This window comes from Schistocerca americana, chromosome 4 (genome assembly GCF_021461395.2).
Source record: "Schistocerca americana isolate TAMUIC-IGC-003095 chromosome 4, iqSchAmer2.1, whole genome shotgun sequence".
Classification (NCBI taxonomy): Eukaryota; Metazoa; Arthropoda; class Insecta; order Orthoptera; family Acrididae; genus Schistocerca; species Schistocerca americana.
The window spans coordinates 375811436-375827291 of NC_060122.1; the positions used below are offsets into that span (position 1 = coordinate 375811436).

Consider the following 15856-nt stretch of genomic DNA (forward strand, 5'->3'; position numbering starts at 1 on the left):
TCATTATTCGCAATTGCGAATGCATTTAATGTATTGCATAGCGGCCGTAGTCGCCACAGTGCCTGTTTCTTTTGACATGCAAGCGTGTCTAAAACAACTTTGCATCGTAATCAAAACAATACAGGCACTGCAACACCGAAACCCTCTGTAATAGTCTGACAGTACATGAGGTCTGTCCGCTGGTAGTTCGGTTTGGCTGTGGTTGCTCTTTCGCATTTCCATCGCCAACAGCAGCTTTACAGAGGATGAAATGTCCCTGTTGGATTTGTTACTCTGGTGAGATCCAATGAGTAGCCTATGTTGTAAGTCACTGAGCTCTCCTGACTTTGAAACATTCTGCCGTTACTGGATCCCTACTGATAACACAACTCTAAAGGGAGTCCAGCGCGTTAACCATTGCACCATTCTGAACGTACCTCTAATGGAGCAGATGGGTAACATTTCTGTCCATAGCAAGTGCCTCAGATCAGACATCTAGAATATCGCCTGGGAAAACAAAGGGGGAGCAAATTTATTGACTAAGCTTCAAGCCATCTGTTGTGACTTGTTACAGTGCTCGTTTAAAATGCGCTGGAGTGCACGCTGGGAGGTGAGAATTGCCCAGCGAGATTTTTTGTAAAAGCCCATTTAAATTTTTCGTGAGTGCTTGTTCATCCAACGCAGTTGTTTATTCCAGCACTTGGCCAGTACGCTGTCTAATTAAAAGTACCCGGTCACCATTACTTAATGTGAAACTGACCACTAGATGTCACGAGAGGCGGACTCGCAACTATAAAAGGAGACAAGGAGTATGTTGTTGTCAGTAGAGAAGCCGTAAAACCAGAATGGGACTTGTCATTGGGTGTCACCTCACTAACAAATCCACTACGGACATTTCAATCCTCTCAAACCTCTTCATAAGCCACACATTTCTGTAGTCAACGCTAAGCGACTGTTGATGTGGTGTAAAGATTTTCGCTTTCCTGACATTATAATTTAGATTTTCCGTAATTAGTAAAATGACGAGATGGTTCCTTAGAAAGGTCACTACCGATTTCCTACTCCATCCGTCCTCCATCCGAGCGTCTCCAACGAGGTCGCAGTGGGCGAGATGTTAAACTCTATTGTTCCCTCCTTCCTTCCAACGCAAGAACCGCTCTTGATACAGTCCAGCAAATGTACTCAGGAGAGAAGCTTTTTTGGGACGTTCAGAACACCCTTATATTTCTGCGAAAGCAGAGAAATTGTGTCTCATTATGCTGCGTACAAGCACTCGTTGGAATCAGAGGCAACAAGGCCGCAGCGCAGCAGATATAACTGTAGTAACAAAATGGCATCCCTTACGAGGGAGTGATCTCACTGATGAGATATGAAGCCGTTAGATGGCGAATGGAATGGCTGACGGTGTTTGAAAAGACAGGGTGTTTATAAATGAATGGTGCGATTTTAAAAATAATAATAAATCGATTTATCGCGTTATATGGGTGAATCTAACGGCAGAAGTAGCGCCTACTATCCTAGTTTTTATGTACCATCCACTATTCGGACAGCGGACTCGCTGCTGTGGTAACACCGGTTCCCGTCAGATCACCGAAGTTAGGCGCTGTCGGGTTGGGCTAGCACTTGGATGGGTGACCATCCGGTCTGCCGAATGCTGTTGGCATGCGGGGTGCACTCAGCCTTGTGAGACAAACTGAGGAGCTACTTGATTGAGAAGTAGCGCTCCGGTCTCTGAAACCGACATATGGCCGGGAGAGCGGTGGGCTGACCACATACCCTTCATATCCGCATCCGATGATGCCTGTGGGCTGAGTATGACACGGCGACCGGTCGAAGCCGTTGGGCCTTCATGGCCTGCTCGGGCGGAGTTTAGTTTTATATCCGCTATTCGCTTGTCATGTTTACTGCACAGACGTGGTGTCTGTCTCCAAGATGGCGTCGTTACAGGAAAAGTCTTTCTGTGTGCTCCGTTTTGAGTTGTGCGGATCTGTGGTTACAGTGCAGTGTGCGTTTCATTCACGGTTTAGAAAAGTCCCATCACACAGCACTAACATGAATCGATGGTACCGACGGATCGCGAAAACCGGATGCCTTTGTAAGGGAAGAGTCCTGGTCGACCTCGTGTGTGTGATGCAGATGCCAAAAGACCGCGCGAGGCACTTCATCGAAGTCCTCGCAATTCAGTAAAGCAAGCGGGGAATTGTTCATGCCGAAGATCAGCGTGCGTTTGCGGCTATGTTTTAAACCATACGTAGTGAGATTAGTGCAGGCCCTTATACTAGCAGACAAAATGAAAGGGTGTGACTTTTATGAAGAGCTACAAGTACCATTAAAAATGGAGGACGCTGTTTTTTTAGAAAGACTGATCTTCTGCGATGAAGCCACTTCCCATGTTCGTGGCAAGGTGAACTAGCAAAATGTCCGTATCTGGTGAAGCGGGAAACATAGAGCATCAGCGTGACGCTCCAAAATGAATGTTTTCTGTGTGGTGTCGCGCTAGAAAGCGCACGGCTGTTTTCTTCAGGCAACAAACGGTGACGGATGACTCCATTCGAGACACGTTGGAAACTTGGTTGTTGCCGCAGCTGAAGACCAGTTATGATGATTACATTTCGCTAATGGGCGGTGCTCCATAAATTTTCACAGGAACTCGTACGAGCTTCTCAATCTGTTTCTTCGCCAACTCTTGATTGGACGTGCTGTAGACAACCTTATCCCGTGTCCACCTCCTTCGCCGGATTTTGCACCCAGCGAATTCTTTCTCTGGTGGTTCGTGAAAGACCGAGTTTATATATCGCCAATACCCCTGTCGGTTGAGGAAGTGTGTGATCGGATAATACATCCACTGCAGACCATCACGAAGGGCGTGCTGCACCTATTGTGGGAAGAATTTGTTTACCGTACAGATATGTGTTGTGTGGCCAGGGGTGCACACACTGGAGGATTTTGATTAATGGATCAAAAACTTGGACAGTTGCCGATGATTATACCGCAAAGTTTGCCCATATGAAACAATAAACCGATTTATTACCGCTTCATTCATTTATAAATCCTCTGTACTTCGGATTAAACCAACCACTCTTCTACGGCGGACCTCTACGAAACAAGTTAAATAATACGATGTAATTCTGCCTCGGCTTCGTATAGGACACTGCCCTAAGCCCTTAGCATTCTTGCATTGTGCACCATTTTTGACGATACTGTAGCAGTTTGTGGTACTGAATCGGAATATCGTTCCTGTGTTGATAACAGCTGATCAATGGAATTGCCCAGAGATATGCCACTAGATAAGGGTATTATCGATACAAAAAACAATCTACTCCGGCAAAAAGAAACATGTACGCAAAGTTTTACAATGAGGTATATAATGTTTTTCTTCGTAGCTATGAGATTTGAAACAAGTGTCTTGAATATTTTAGAGAATTTTACCTTTTTATGTTTTGGCAGCTATCTTTTCTATAATAAATTCATTGTGTTTATGTAAGTGATTTCATTGATTGAATTGTTTTTAGTGGTAATACAATGACACTAATGACGTTGAACTTGAGTGCAGACAACAACAGCAATAAAGCCAACTACAATGTCCATGGCTGGTTTTATTAAAATATGCTGAATTCTAAATGAACCCAAGGATACGTAGATACTGTCAAGCTACTATCATTGAAGCCACGTAACCATTGCTGAACGACAAATTGTTCTGGTATGTAGTGTAAAGCGGTAAGCCCGAGAAAATTGTATGCTTGACAATATAGCTACGAAGCGTTCATGTTGTATATACAACTTTCACATAATTTTGATTGGCTTTTTCTTCTTATTATTATTATTAATAATAACAAGAAGAATAAAATATCAGATAAACTATTATCTATACTGTTTGCCTTTCTTATAAATCGAGATTTCCCTACGTTAAAATGTTTGCTTTTAACTGTGTTGTATTGTTTGCCACAGACATATTTAAAATTACGTACATCTTTATTAAAATTTAGGCTTTTAATGGCGTAAATGTACATGTTGGAGAATTTAGGGAGTTTCAGGAACCAGTCACGAGACGTGGTCACTTTGCCTGTTGCAGAAGATCGGGGGCCATCATTATCTAAACACACCATACGTTTCGCAGACGTGGTCATACTTTAATTCATCTGAACATATTTCGGTTTTGTAGCCATCGTAAGAAAGGAAGCGTAGTCGTCATCTGCCAATATTCTGCTACACGCCTTCTGTGTCACTGTTTTTTTACGACCTGATAATGGCAGTGATGTCGAAACTCGACACCTGTTCAGGAAAGTGTTTCGGCCACTCGATGTTTTCTGTTGCTCAACAACGTATTGAACGTCGTTCGTGAAGAAAGTTTATTATCTTGAGTAGGGTCGTGAAATACCGCAACTAAATACCACAACAAACTACTAAAAAGTGTGATCTTTAGAGTTTCTTATATCTGGTAATACAAATTCACGCTCTTCGTCAAAAAAATAAAAAATAAGCGCAAATTATACACTTGTAGATCCAACAAAGAAGTCCCAGTGCAGCCCTCAGTAAATATATTATTGCTTTAGAGACCGGGAACAGCACCAGAGTAATTCAAATGGCGCGTTAAGCCCGGAAACCATATCAGTGAGCCCCGCGTGTGCCTTCCGGCCCCAGATTAAATCTTCAACAATGCAATTACAATGTTTGCTGGTGCAGGTGTTTATACAAGAGAGCTACGCATTCGTTAATGCCGGGCGCCACTCGCTATTTGGTTTTCAATACATTATTGACATCTCTAATCCGGGATTCTGTTCGGACCATAAATACGACATTTAAGTTGATTGTTCCGACAGATGAGATAAACTTCGTTCATATCTCGGGCGATACGTTCGAGTTTGCGCTCGATATCCATTGACCTGTTAACAACGGAAAGCCTCTCGAATGCTGTTTGCAGCGCACTGGATTTCCCACAAACATGCCGAATCCAGGGCAGACAATATTCGAAACCTCTCGTCCTTCTACAAACTAAATTAACTGTAGCATTGCTTTGTTTCTATAAAGCTTTTAACGTTTTGAAAACACAGAAACTAGAACACATGCAAATAAAAAAGTAATTCTTTTCTAATAAATCCTTTTATCTACCTGTGTCTGGGAATTTACTGCCTTCAGACTTTTTCTCAGTGCGCCAGGACGTGTTTTAGAATCGAAAGGCGTACACGTGTTCCCTTAGATAAATGCATATTTTCTCTGTTTGGCACAATGTGAAAGATGTATACCTGCCGCATGGTAGCGACAAATACAAAAATTCAGCGAATTTCATTTAAAAATCACGATAATTTTAAATTATGTGCTAAGAATTACAAACAAAATTCTTTAAACTATGTAGTTATATGAGGACAAGATTCCCACAAGATTTAATTTGATGGAGTGTGAGCGTTTTATGCATTTTCAAACTTTATTATGAAAGAACGATTATAGTTGAGGCATAACAGTCAGACAGATTGAGTATTACTACCCATCAAATCCAAAGGTATCTTGGGAGGATTGGAGGAGAGAGAAAAGCAAGGGATGGAGAGACGTTGAAATGATCACCGTTTCGTTTATAGACATACTGAAAGTGATTAAGAAAGAATGAAGCTGAAGAAGGAAACAGTACGGGTCTTTTGATTAAAACTGTCGAACTGCTGACCAGCATAAATAATGTACGAAGAGTTCAATAACAGTCATCTTTCAACAACTGCTTTGCATTGTTTGGTCTCTCACAGTCTCGAGAAATACTTTGCTGACAAATATGCAGGTATCAGGCGTCAAGAATCATTACATTTTAAAAAGCTACCAAAATGTCTGCTGTCTCTTCGGTATGCTCCAATGCCTGCTTTTAAGTCATAACAGCTTGAAATGTCGTTGCTGGTAGCGCACAGCTGTCCTCAGCACCGAAAGACATACGTTTTAAATTCTGATCTAAATATATTCCTGCCATATTTCATTCATATTGACTGCTGAAATGCTGTAAAAACATCTTGTTTTCGAATGTTTCATTGACAGTAGTACTGACTGTTGCCTCCACAATCTCAGATTATTTTGTTCTTTCCAAGTTTCTCATGTTTATGTGCCCGGGTAGTATTTCCATTCTGAAGTATAAACGTATGGTTTTGAATTGTTCATCTGTTGCGTTGCCTGGAACTGATGAGTATATGCATGATGTGATACCAAATCTTGTGAAATGAATTTATAAAGTGATTAGATAAGGGAACTGTTCCACTCCCCACCGTAATGACTTTACTGTATATTCTTTTCTTAAGATACTTTTAAGTTTTCTTCTAACTCATTTCCCAATTCCCTAATTTAAGAGTATCAATTCATTTTTTTCTGTTGATAGCTTTTAAGACATTCATTTTTATATACTGAAAAAATCCGATGTTTCTTTTAAAAAACGCGCTATTCGTCGTATTATAAGAGTGTCAGGTCACAGACCATTTTGCAATGGACATTCAATTTTCTTTTCATGTGAGACTTCTTATGCTCCTGTAAATTTACCTGCTTATAGATCGGTTTATCATGCAAAACATGCACACGTTATTTTGACAGCTACTGCAGTATGGAAGGTAAATGAGTAAACAGATGACTGAATATGAACTGGAATTCTAAATAAGAGCTTGTGATGTGTCTGAAACGTAGAGTTCACAGCCAGTGAGTATTGTTAGTTCTGGCTCACAGCAGATACGGAGAGCAATAGAAAGACGCTTGTCTGGAATGACAATGGAGAGGGAACCATACAGATGAATCACAGAAGGGACTGTAATTGACTAACTCACTATGTCTGCAATACAAATTAAATGGGGGGTGGGGGGAGGGGGGTCGGTCGATGGATCATGCATAGAAAGAACTGGATGATAACTGTACGAAGAAAATTCTTTGATGCATTCCAAAAGGCGCACTAGTGACAGACTGGTTGATGGCTTTACAAAACGTGTAACAGCAAAATGGATGCGCAGCACAGGCCGAGATCGCAATGCCGGGAAATTGTGATACTGGTATCAAGTGACTGCAGTTACTGGTGATTATGGTGTTATTGTCACAAGTCACAACAAAGGTTATTAAAATTTTCTAATGTTCTATTATTAAAAACAATTTTAGCAAATAGTATGTTTACCTGCAAATCCTTCGTTTTAGACCATTATATTTCATAATAATTTCAGATATTACTGTATTTTAGCTATCGAGGTGAGATTATCAGTCTGTTGACGTGGCTCAGAAACTGAAGTCCTATATTAATAACGAGAATGTATATGTACTTAGCACCATCAGCATAAATACTAAATAATGTATGTATTTTTCTCGCCTCACACTCATATTGCTGCTATTATATATGCTCATTTTCCGTCAATGTCGTTTCACTATTTGCCGTGGTTTCGAAATGCTTTTATCTACCAACTAAATTATTCGTTTCAGTACATTCTATAACGTTTCGCTAATAACAATGATAAACGTTAGACGCTTTAAATTGTGTTTATTTTTCAAGAAATCGATGGAAAACTAACGTTACATCGAAGGATAGATATCCTTCTTAGAAAATTCATTTATTATCGCATTAGTGCGAATTCTAGCATATTTTTGCTGTACTTGTCGGAATAATGGCACAGAGTTTGAAAAGCCTCAAGGGAACATATACGTTTCTAGTAGTTACCTTCATTTTTTCCAGTTTCATGTGCGTCGATATTACTTCGGAACTTTTTAGTTCAATACAACAGTTAATCACTTTTTTTGCAGTGGGGCTTAGAAGCAATACAGTAGATACGACATTTGGTTATCCTTTCTCGTATTTTACATTATCGAAATAATGATAAAATCGCTCGCTTTTATACCATATAACGATCTTGCTTCCCATTAGTTTCTTACTTATTACATAATAAATAATTTGTAATTTTCTTTTGGACTGTTATTCTAATTTTTAATTCTGTTAGTTTTTAAACGTTTTCTCCTAATAAAGCGATATTACTATGACCCATCATGGTGAAATACTCTCAGCTAATTATTTTAAACTCAAACTTCGTGTGTCATCTAGATCTGCATACTCTACTTACCCTGCATACTAATGAAGAAAGTGGATTGGTCATTTTCGGGTTGTTGTACCTCCTTCTGCATCCATAGTACCACTTGTTTCTTGTAAGACAGAGGATGTCTTTATGTTACCATATAAATGGTAAGTTTAGTCTTATTCCTTTAATGAATGAAATTCAATTAATATGACTGCTGCAGATCTTAAATAGTTTTACCTCTATGGTCTGAGGATTCAGTACATTAAGGACCAAGGAAAGATTCGTAACATCTACACCTACATCTACTTATATACCTTGCAAGCCACCATACGGTTCATGACAGGGGGTACTTTATACCAATACCAATCATTCTACTTCCACAAAAAAAAAAAAAAAAAAAAAAAAAAAAAAAAAAAAAAAAAAAAAAAAAAAAGGTTCAAATGGCTCTGAGCACTGTGGGACTTAACATCTGTGCTCATCAGTCCCCTAGAACTTAGAACTACTTAAACTTAACCAACCTAAGGACATCACACACATCCATGCCCGAGGCAGGATTCGACCCTGCGGCGGTAGCGGTCGCGCGGTTCCAGACTGTAGCGCCTAGAACCGCTCGGCCACTCCGGCCGGCCATTCTACTTTCATTTCTACTCGAAAATGGAGCGACGAAAAACGACTGGCTATGTGCTCTAATTTCTCTTGTCTTCGTGGTCCTTACGCTGAGTGTAGATTGACGACAGCGGAATCGTTCTGCAGTCAGCCGCGAATGCTTCTTCTCTAAATTTTCTCGACAGTGCTTCGCGGTAACAACGTCGTCTTCCCTCCACGGATTCCCATTTGAGCTCACGAAATATCTCCTAACATGTGCTGATCGAACTTACAGTTAACATATCTATCAGCACACTTCCGCACTGCTTCAGGATCTCCTATTACTCGTGGGGATTACGAACACTCTGGAGGTAATCAAGAATGGGTCGCACCTCTATTCTACAGGCGATCTCCTTTACAGGTGATCTTCATTCTCCTATAATTCTCCCAATAAACCGACCATTCGTCTTCCCTTCTTCCGACCTCAATAAGACACTTTCGAAAACTGAAGCTGGCAACCAACCACCCGATTCAGTTTTTGGTAGTTTATGTTTTGTTTCCTTGTGTTTTTCGCAATATAGATTTTTCTGCATAATGTGATTATACTTTTCCAGTCGCCCGTTGCTGCGACTTGATACTATTCCCACACGCCGCAGTAATAAAAGAGTGTGGACAGTGTAACTGTTTTTCTAATTACTCTATTTTGTCGACAAACTTCAGTTTTCAAATTCATAGGCAGTGAAACAGAGCTTAAGTTCCAGATATGATAATAGGTATTCACACGACCAATTAACGTGCGGTAGATGGCTACTACCATTTTTCGTTTTGTAAAGTGTGTAGCCTTACATTCTACTGATAGATGCTAGTGCGTGAACAAACTTAGACAAATTGAATGAAATAATTGTTTCAGAAGATAGTGATTTTGGTGACTGAACCTCCAGTATTGACATCTACTTGGTGCCTTATCCCATCAGCGTAAATTTCCTCCAGAAGTTCTATAAGAAACATTAACTACCGAATAATTATACATGCTAACATGTCCTGGTATTTTATTACGTCACAGAGTGAGAAGTATTGCTGACCTTGTAGGTAGACAAATCCTCGACCACGCAGACAAGAATGGCCTCTCTGCCGACAGGCGTTGTGACGTTACTGATGGGCTCTGCGAACTTCGGTACGTCTGGAAAACAAGAACACACACCCCGATTGCTATTTATCTAAATAGAAGATGCAACGATATCGTATATCACTTACACTCAAACCCACAGATGTCAGACAGTCATACTCGCACCGAACGTTGTACACTTATCAATCAGTACATTATGACCACCTATCTAATAGCCGTCCACCTTAGGTACGGATAACAGCGGTGACGCGTCGTGGTATGCGAGCAATGACGCCTTGTTCGGACGCTGGAGGGAGTTGGCACCACATTTGCAAGGACACCTTGTTCCTGTAAATTCCGAGGAGGGGGCCGATGAGCTCTAGCGCCACGTTCGATCACATTCCGGATGGTTCGATCTGGTTCAGATCTGGTTAATTGTGGGGATAGCACACGATTGGAACTCGCCATTGTGTTCCTTGAACCACTTCATCACACTCCAGGCCTTGTGACATGGAGCATTATTTGGTTGAAAACAGCCACTGCAGTCGAGGAACATGATGGCTATGAAGGGGTGTATGTGATCTACTCCTTGGCCGTCATGCTGCCTTGCACGTGCTCCCTTGCACCCATGGATGTCCAGGTGAATGTTCCCCAGAGCATAATGGAGCCGGCACCAGCTTGTCTCCGTCCGATAGTACAGGTGGCCTCGGTTACACAGCTTCAGGCTGCAGTGGATGGGCACCACTGTTGTGGGCCGGCCGTGGGGATCCAACGGACGTCCAGCACGTCAGAGTCCTCCGATCGGTCCTCACCGGTGGCCAACCCAGGTACTGCTCGCACTGAGGCTGACTCGTCACCTGTGGTCGAGTGGGAGGTCGCCCCGGGGTGAAGCAGGCGGCGAAAAACTTCCCTGGCGGCAGCACGTAAGGCCTCCCCGGTTTGTCTGACAAACAGGTTCCAGTTGATGTCTTTGGCTGACACTGTCGCTGAGCCAGATGCTGTCGCCTGTCCTGTTTTAGAGGAAACCACTCAGCGTGCAAGATCCGGGCAATCACAGAGGGTGGGATTATTGGTAGTTGGGAGCTCCAACGTTAGGCGCGTAATGGGGCCACTTAGGGACTTGGCTGACAATAAGGGTAAGAAATCCAATGTGCACTCCGTGTGCAAACCAGGTAGAGTCTTTCCAGATGTGGAAAGGGTCCTCCCGGATGCCATGAAGAGCACAGGCTGCAGCCAACTGCAGGTCGTGGTTCACATCGGTACCAATGATGTGTGTCACTTCGGATCATAAGAGATTCGAACGGCTAACAGAAGTGGTAAAGGCTGCCAGTCTTGCTTGCAAGATGAAAGCAGAGCTGACCATTTGCAGCATAGTCGACAGGACCGATTGCGGACTTCTGCAACAGAGCCGAGTGGAGGGTCTGAATCAGAGGCTCAGACGGTTCTGCGACCGTGTAGGCTGCAGATTCCTCGACTGGCGCCAAAGGCTGGTTGGGTTTCGGGCTCCGCTGAATAGGTCAGGTGTCCACTATATGCAGGAGGCGGCTACACGGGTAGCAGGGGCTGTGTGGCGTGGACTGAGCGGTTTTTTAGGTTAAAGGGTCTCTGGAAAACACAAGAAGGGCTTCAGTCACTAAGGGTGCAGGCTGAACACTGGAAAAACGTAGATACAGGAACCACTGGAATAACAGTTGCAAATTGTCGTAGTTGTGTTGGGAAAGTACCAGAGCTCCAAGCGCTAACAGAAAGCACTGATGCTCAAATCGTTATAGGCACCGAAAGCTGGCTAAAGCCGGATATAAGCTCAGCCGAAATTTTTGCGAATAACCTAACGGTGTGCCGAAAGGATAGGCTAAACACGGTTAGCGGTGGCGTGTTTGTTCCTATCAGAAGTAGCTTAACTTGTCGCGAAATTGAAGTAGATACTTCCTTTGAATCAGTATGGGCAGAGGTCATTTTTGGCAACCGGTATAAAATAATAATTGGGTCCTTTTACCAGCCTCCCACTTCAGATGATACAGTTGCTGAAAGGTTCAAAGAAAACTTGAGTTTGATTTCAAACACGTACCGGCTTCATACGATAATAGTTGAGGGTGACTATAATTTACCCTCGATATGTTGGCGAAAATACATGTTTAATTCCGGAGGTACGCATATAATATCATCCGAAATTCGGCTAAACGCATTCTCTGAAAATTATTTCGAGCATTTACTTCGTGAGTCCACGCGAATAGTAAACGTTTGTGAAAACACACTTGATCTCTTAGCAACAAATAATCATGATTTATTTATTTAACGAGCATCAAAACCGATTCAGGGATTAGTGAACACAGGATTGTCATAGCGAGATTGAATATTGTAATCACCAAATCCTCGAAAAATAAGCGAAAAATATACCTATTCAAAAAAAGCAGATAAAAATTCACTTGACGCCTTGCTGAGAGACATTCTCCACTCATTCCAAATTAATAATATAAATGTAGACCAGATGTGACTTACATTCAAAGAAATAGTATCGGCAGCAATTGAGAGACTTATACCAAATAAATTAACAAACGACGGAGCTGAGCCTCCTTGGTACACAAAACGGGTTAGAACACTGTTGCAGAAACAACGAAACAAACATGCCAAATTTAAACAGACGCAAAATCCCCAAGATTGGCGATCTTTTACAGATGCTAGAAATTTAGCGCGGACTACAATGCCTATAACAGTTTCCACAACGATACTTTTTCTGGAAGCCTGGCAGAAAATCCAAAGAGATTCTGCTCGTATGCGAAGTACTTTAGCGGCAAGAAACAATCAATGCCTTCTCTGCACGATAGCAATGGAGATACTATCGAAGACAGTGCTCCCAAAGCAGAGATACTAAACACAGCCTTCCGAAATGCCTTCACAAAAGAAGACGAAGTAAATATTCCAGAATTCGAATCGAGAACAGCTGCAACATGAGTAACGTAGAAGTAAATATCCTCGGAGTAGTGAAGCAACTTAAATAACTTAATAAAAGTAAGTCTTGTGGTCCAGACAATATACCAATTGGGTTCCTTTCGGAGTATTCTGATGCATTAGCTCCATACTTAACTGTCATATACAACCGTCCGCTCGACGAAATGTCCGTACACAATGACTGGAAAGTTGCACAGGTCACACCAATATTCAAGAAAGGTAGTAAGAGTAATCCATTTAATTACTGGCCCATATCGTTAATATCGATATGCAGCAGGATTTTAGAACATATATTGTGTTCGAACATTATGAAGCACCTCGAAGAAAACGGTCTATTAACACAGAGTCAACATGGACTTAGAAAACATCGTTCCTGTGAAACGCAACTAGCTCTTAATTCACATGAAGTGCTGAGTGCTACTGACAAGGGATATCAGATCGATTTCGTATTTCTGGATTTCCGGAAGGCTTTTGACACTGTACCACACAAGCGGCTCGTAGTGAAACTGCGTGCTTATGGAATATCGTCTACGTTATATGACTGGATTTGTTATTTCCGGTCAGAGAGGTCACAGTTCGTAGTAATTGACGGAAAGTCATCGAGTAAAACAGAAGTGATTTCTGGCGTTCCCCAAGGTAGTGTTATAGGCCCTTTGCTGTTCCTTTTCTATATAAACGATTTGGGAGACAATCTGAGCAGCCGTCTTCGGTTGTTTTCAGATGAAGCTGTCGTTCATCGACTATTAAAGCCATCAAAAGATCAAAACCAACTGCAAAACGATTTAGAAGAAATATCTGAATGGTGCGAAAAGTGGCAGTTGACGTTTATATAGACAGCGTATCAACCTAAACACTGATATAATTTGTGCTATGTTCTGTTGTCTAGGACAACGTGTGTAAATAGTAGGTAATAGGTAACACATGTCCTAAGGAGCACAAGAAAAGCATAACTTCAGTATCTGTGGTGTAGAGCGCCCGTGGGGAAGCTGGTGAATGATTAGTTTGTCGTACCAATCTGCTTTGGTATTGCTAGTTTTTGTACGTGTGAAAGTGTTATGTGGGATATGTTCCTGACATGTAAAAGGACCTTTCTGAGTTTTTAGCAATGTTCTATTGACAGTCTCCTTTCGCTTCATTTATGTTAAAGTAGCAAACCTATAGCGTACATTTGTAGTTTCACAGAATAAATATAAACAATCGGAACAGAAGAACAGAGAAACATTTACATAACACGTGCAGAAGTATTAGCAGAAATAATAGTGATAACAAGATAAGATGATAAGAAGAAGAATAAACATAACTCACTGCTAGGTGATAGCACCACCTTACATATATAAACTGCGAACAGACCTTTCAAGTGTTAGAAACATGTTGCCACATTTAATGGTTTCTCGCGTATTACAGCACAAAAACTGGCATAACCAGAGCTCCAATCCAGGACCCTTGGTACGACGAACTAACACTCTACCGACTTCCCCACGGAAGATCCACACGACAGATACTCCGGGGGAATCTGGAAATTAAATTTAGGTTGTCCTATACATTAACTGGCTTACGATATTTACCGAGCATTGTAGATTTTTGGTAACAAAATAGTAACCGGATGCACTCCAGAGTATTGTAATAAGCTTTAACACTCGGCATATAAGCAATAAATTGTGTAATTGTTACTTTATTTCAACCACTGACCGATGACATTGCATCCCATGTTATATTTGCCCTGATATCGGTAGGAATCGGGAAGGTAATGTAAACTGCTCGAAAAACAACACTTATTTTAAGCATTTTTTCAAAACGTGCTGAAATCGTATAGGACACTTTACACAACTGCACTAACATTGCTAAAATCTTTGCAGTTAGAAGTAAGTAATCTTGTTTCGTAGAAAAGAAATTTTGAGATATTACAACGATAAACCCACAGATGGATGAATGTACTCCAAATAGAAATTTACTGCAGCCAAATGTCCGTGGCCTACGCTGACAGGGCTCCGTCTTAAGTTTCTCTGACGTGACGACACGTGTGCCACTTATTGAACGAAGTTGTGCGATCAAGTACACTGAGAGAATATTTGATGCAAGCTATTCGAAAAAAAAAAAAAAAAGTCACTTGTCTACTATGAAACAGCACCGCTTATTGTGTCTCAGAAGGTAAAAAATAAACATTTTCTGTCAAACATTAAGGAAAAATCTCTTTCAAAAAATCAGCCCTGAATATTTTGACCAAAATGTGAGAAACATGTAAATGTTCGGGACATGTGCTTGTCAACAGAATACGTAATCAGACTGAAGGTGTGCTTCAGTAAAATCCTGCAGATATGGAAGGCAGATAAGGAATTCCATGAGACCAGATGTCCTTCTGTAATTCGTATATGTATACGAGAGACAGGGGTTAATGAAACTGGTATACAAAACTAGCACTAGCACCGGCAACGTGCGTAGTCAGTTATTTGCTGCATGTATTCCAACCTCTGTCTTCCTCTAAAGTTTTCGTCGTCTACAGTTCCCTCTGAAGTTTTTCCCTATTATCGTAACAGATGTCCTCTTATCGTGGTCCTCCTTCTTGCCAATGTTTTCCATAGAATTCTTTCCTTGTTGATTCTCCAGAGAACCTCCTAATTCCGTTGCACCACATCGCAAATGCTTCGATTGTCTAGTTTTCCGGTATTCCCGTAGTCCATGTTTTACTACCATACAATGATATACTAAAAATGTATGTTTTCAGAAATTTGTTCTTCAAATTAAGGCTTATGTTTGATACTAGTAGACTTCTCTTGGCCAGGAATGCCAGTGCTAGTCTGCTGTTCGTCATGTGATATTTTGCCCCTAGGTAGCAGAATTCCTTAACTTCATCTACTTCGTTATAACCAATCCTGAGGTTAATTTTCTCGATTTTCTCATTTATGCTACTTGTCATTACTTCCGTCATTCATCGATTCACTCTCAGTCTACATATTTTTTTACTCATTAGACTGTCCAGTTCATTCATCAGATCATGTAATTCATCAACATTTTTCACTGAGGATAGCAATAAAAATCAGTGAATCTTATAATTGATATCCTTTCACCTCGAATTTAATCTCTACTCTGGACCATTGTTTCATTTCCTTCATTGCTTCTCCGATGTATAGACTGAACAGTAGAGATGAGAAGCTACATTCTTGTCTTATACCGCCTTTTTAATCCGAGCATTTCGTTCTTGGTCTTCTGCTTGGCTCTTGCACATATTGTATAT

General features: G+C 41.2%; 1 protein-coding gene across 1 annotated transcript in view; it reads right to left on the bottom strand.

Annotated features, from left to right (window-relative positions):
• LOC124613495 (opioid-binding protein/cell adhesion molecule homolog) overlaps positions 1 to 9853 on the bottom strand; it is a 202394-nt gene extending 192541 nt beyond the window's left edge. Inside the window, exons 1-2 of the mRNA XM_047142203.1 lie at positions 9848 to 9853; positions 9653 to 9787 (exon numbers count right to left, since the gene is read on the bottom strand). Coding sequence (XP_046998159.1) covers positions 9653 to 9787; positions 9848 to 9853 — 141 coding nt within the window. The remainder of the gene's footprint in view (positions 1 to 9652; positions 9788 to 9847) is intronic.
• Positions 9854 to 15856: the final 6003 nt, after the last annotated feature.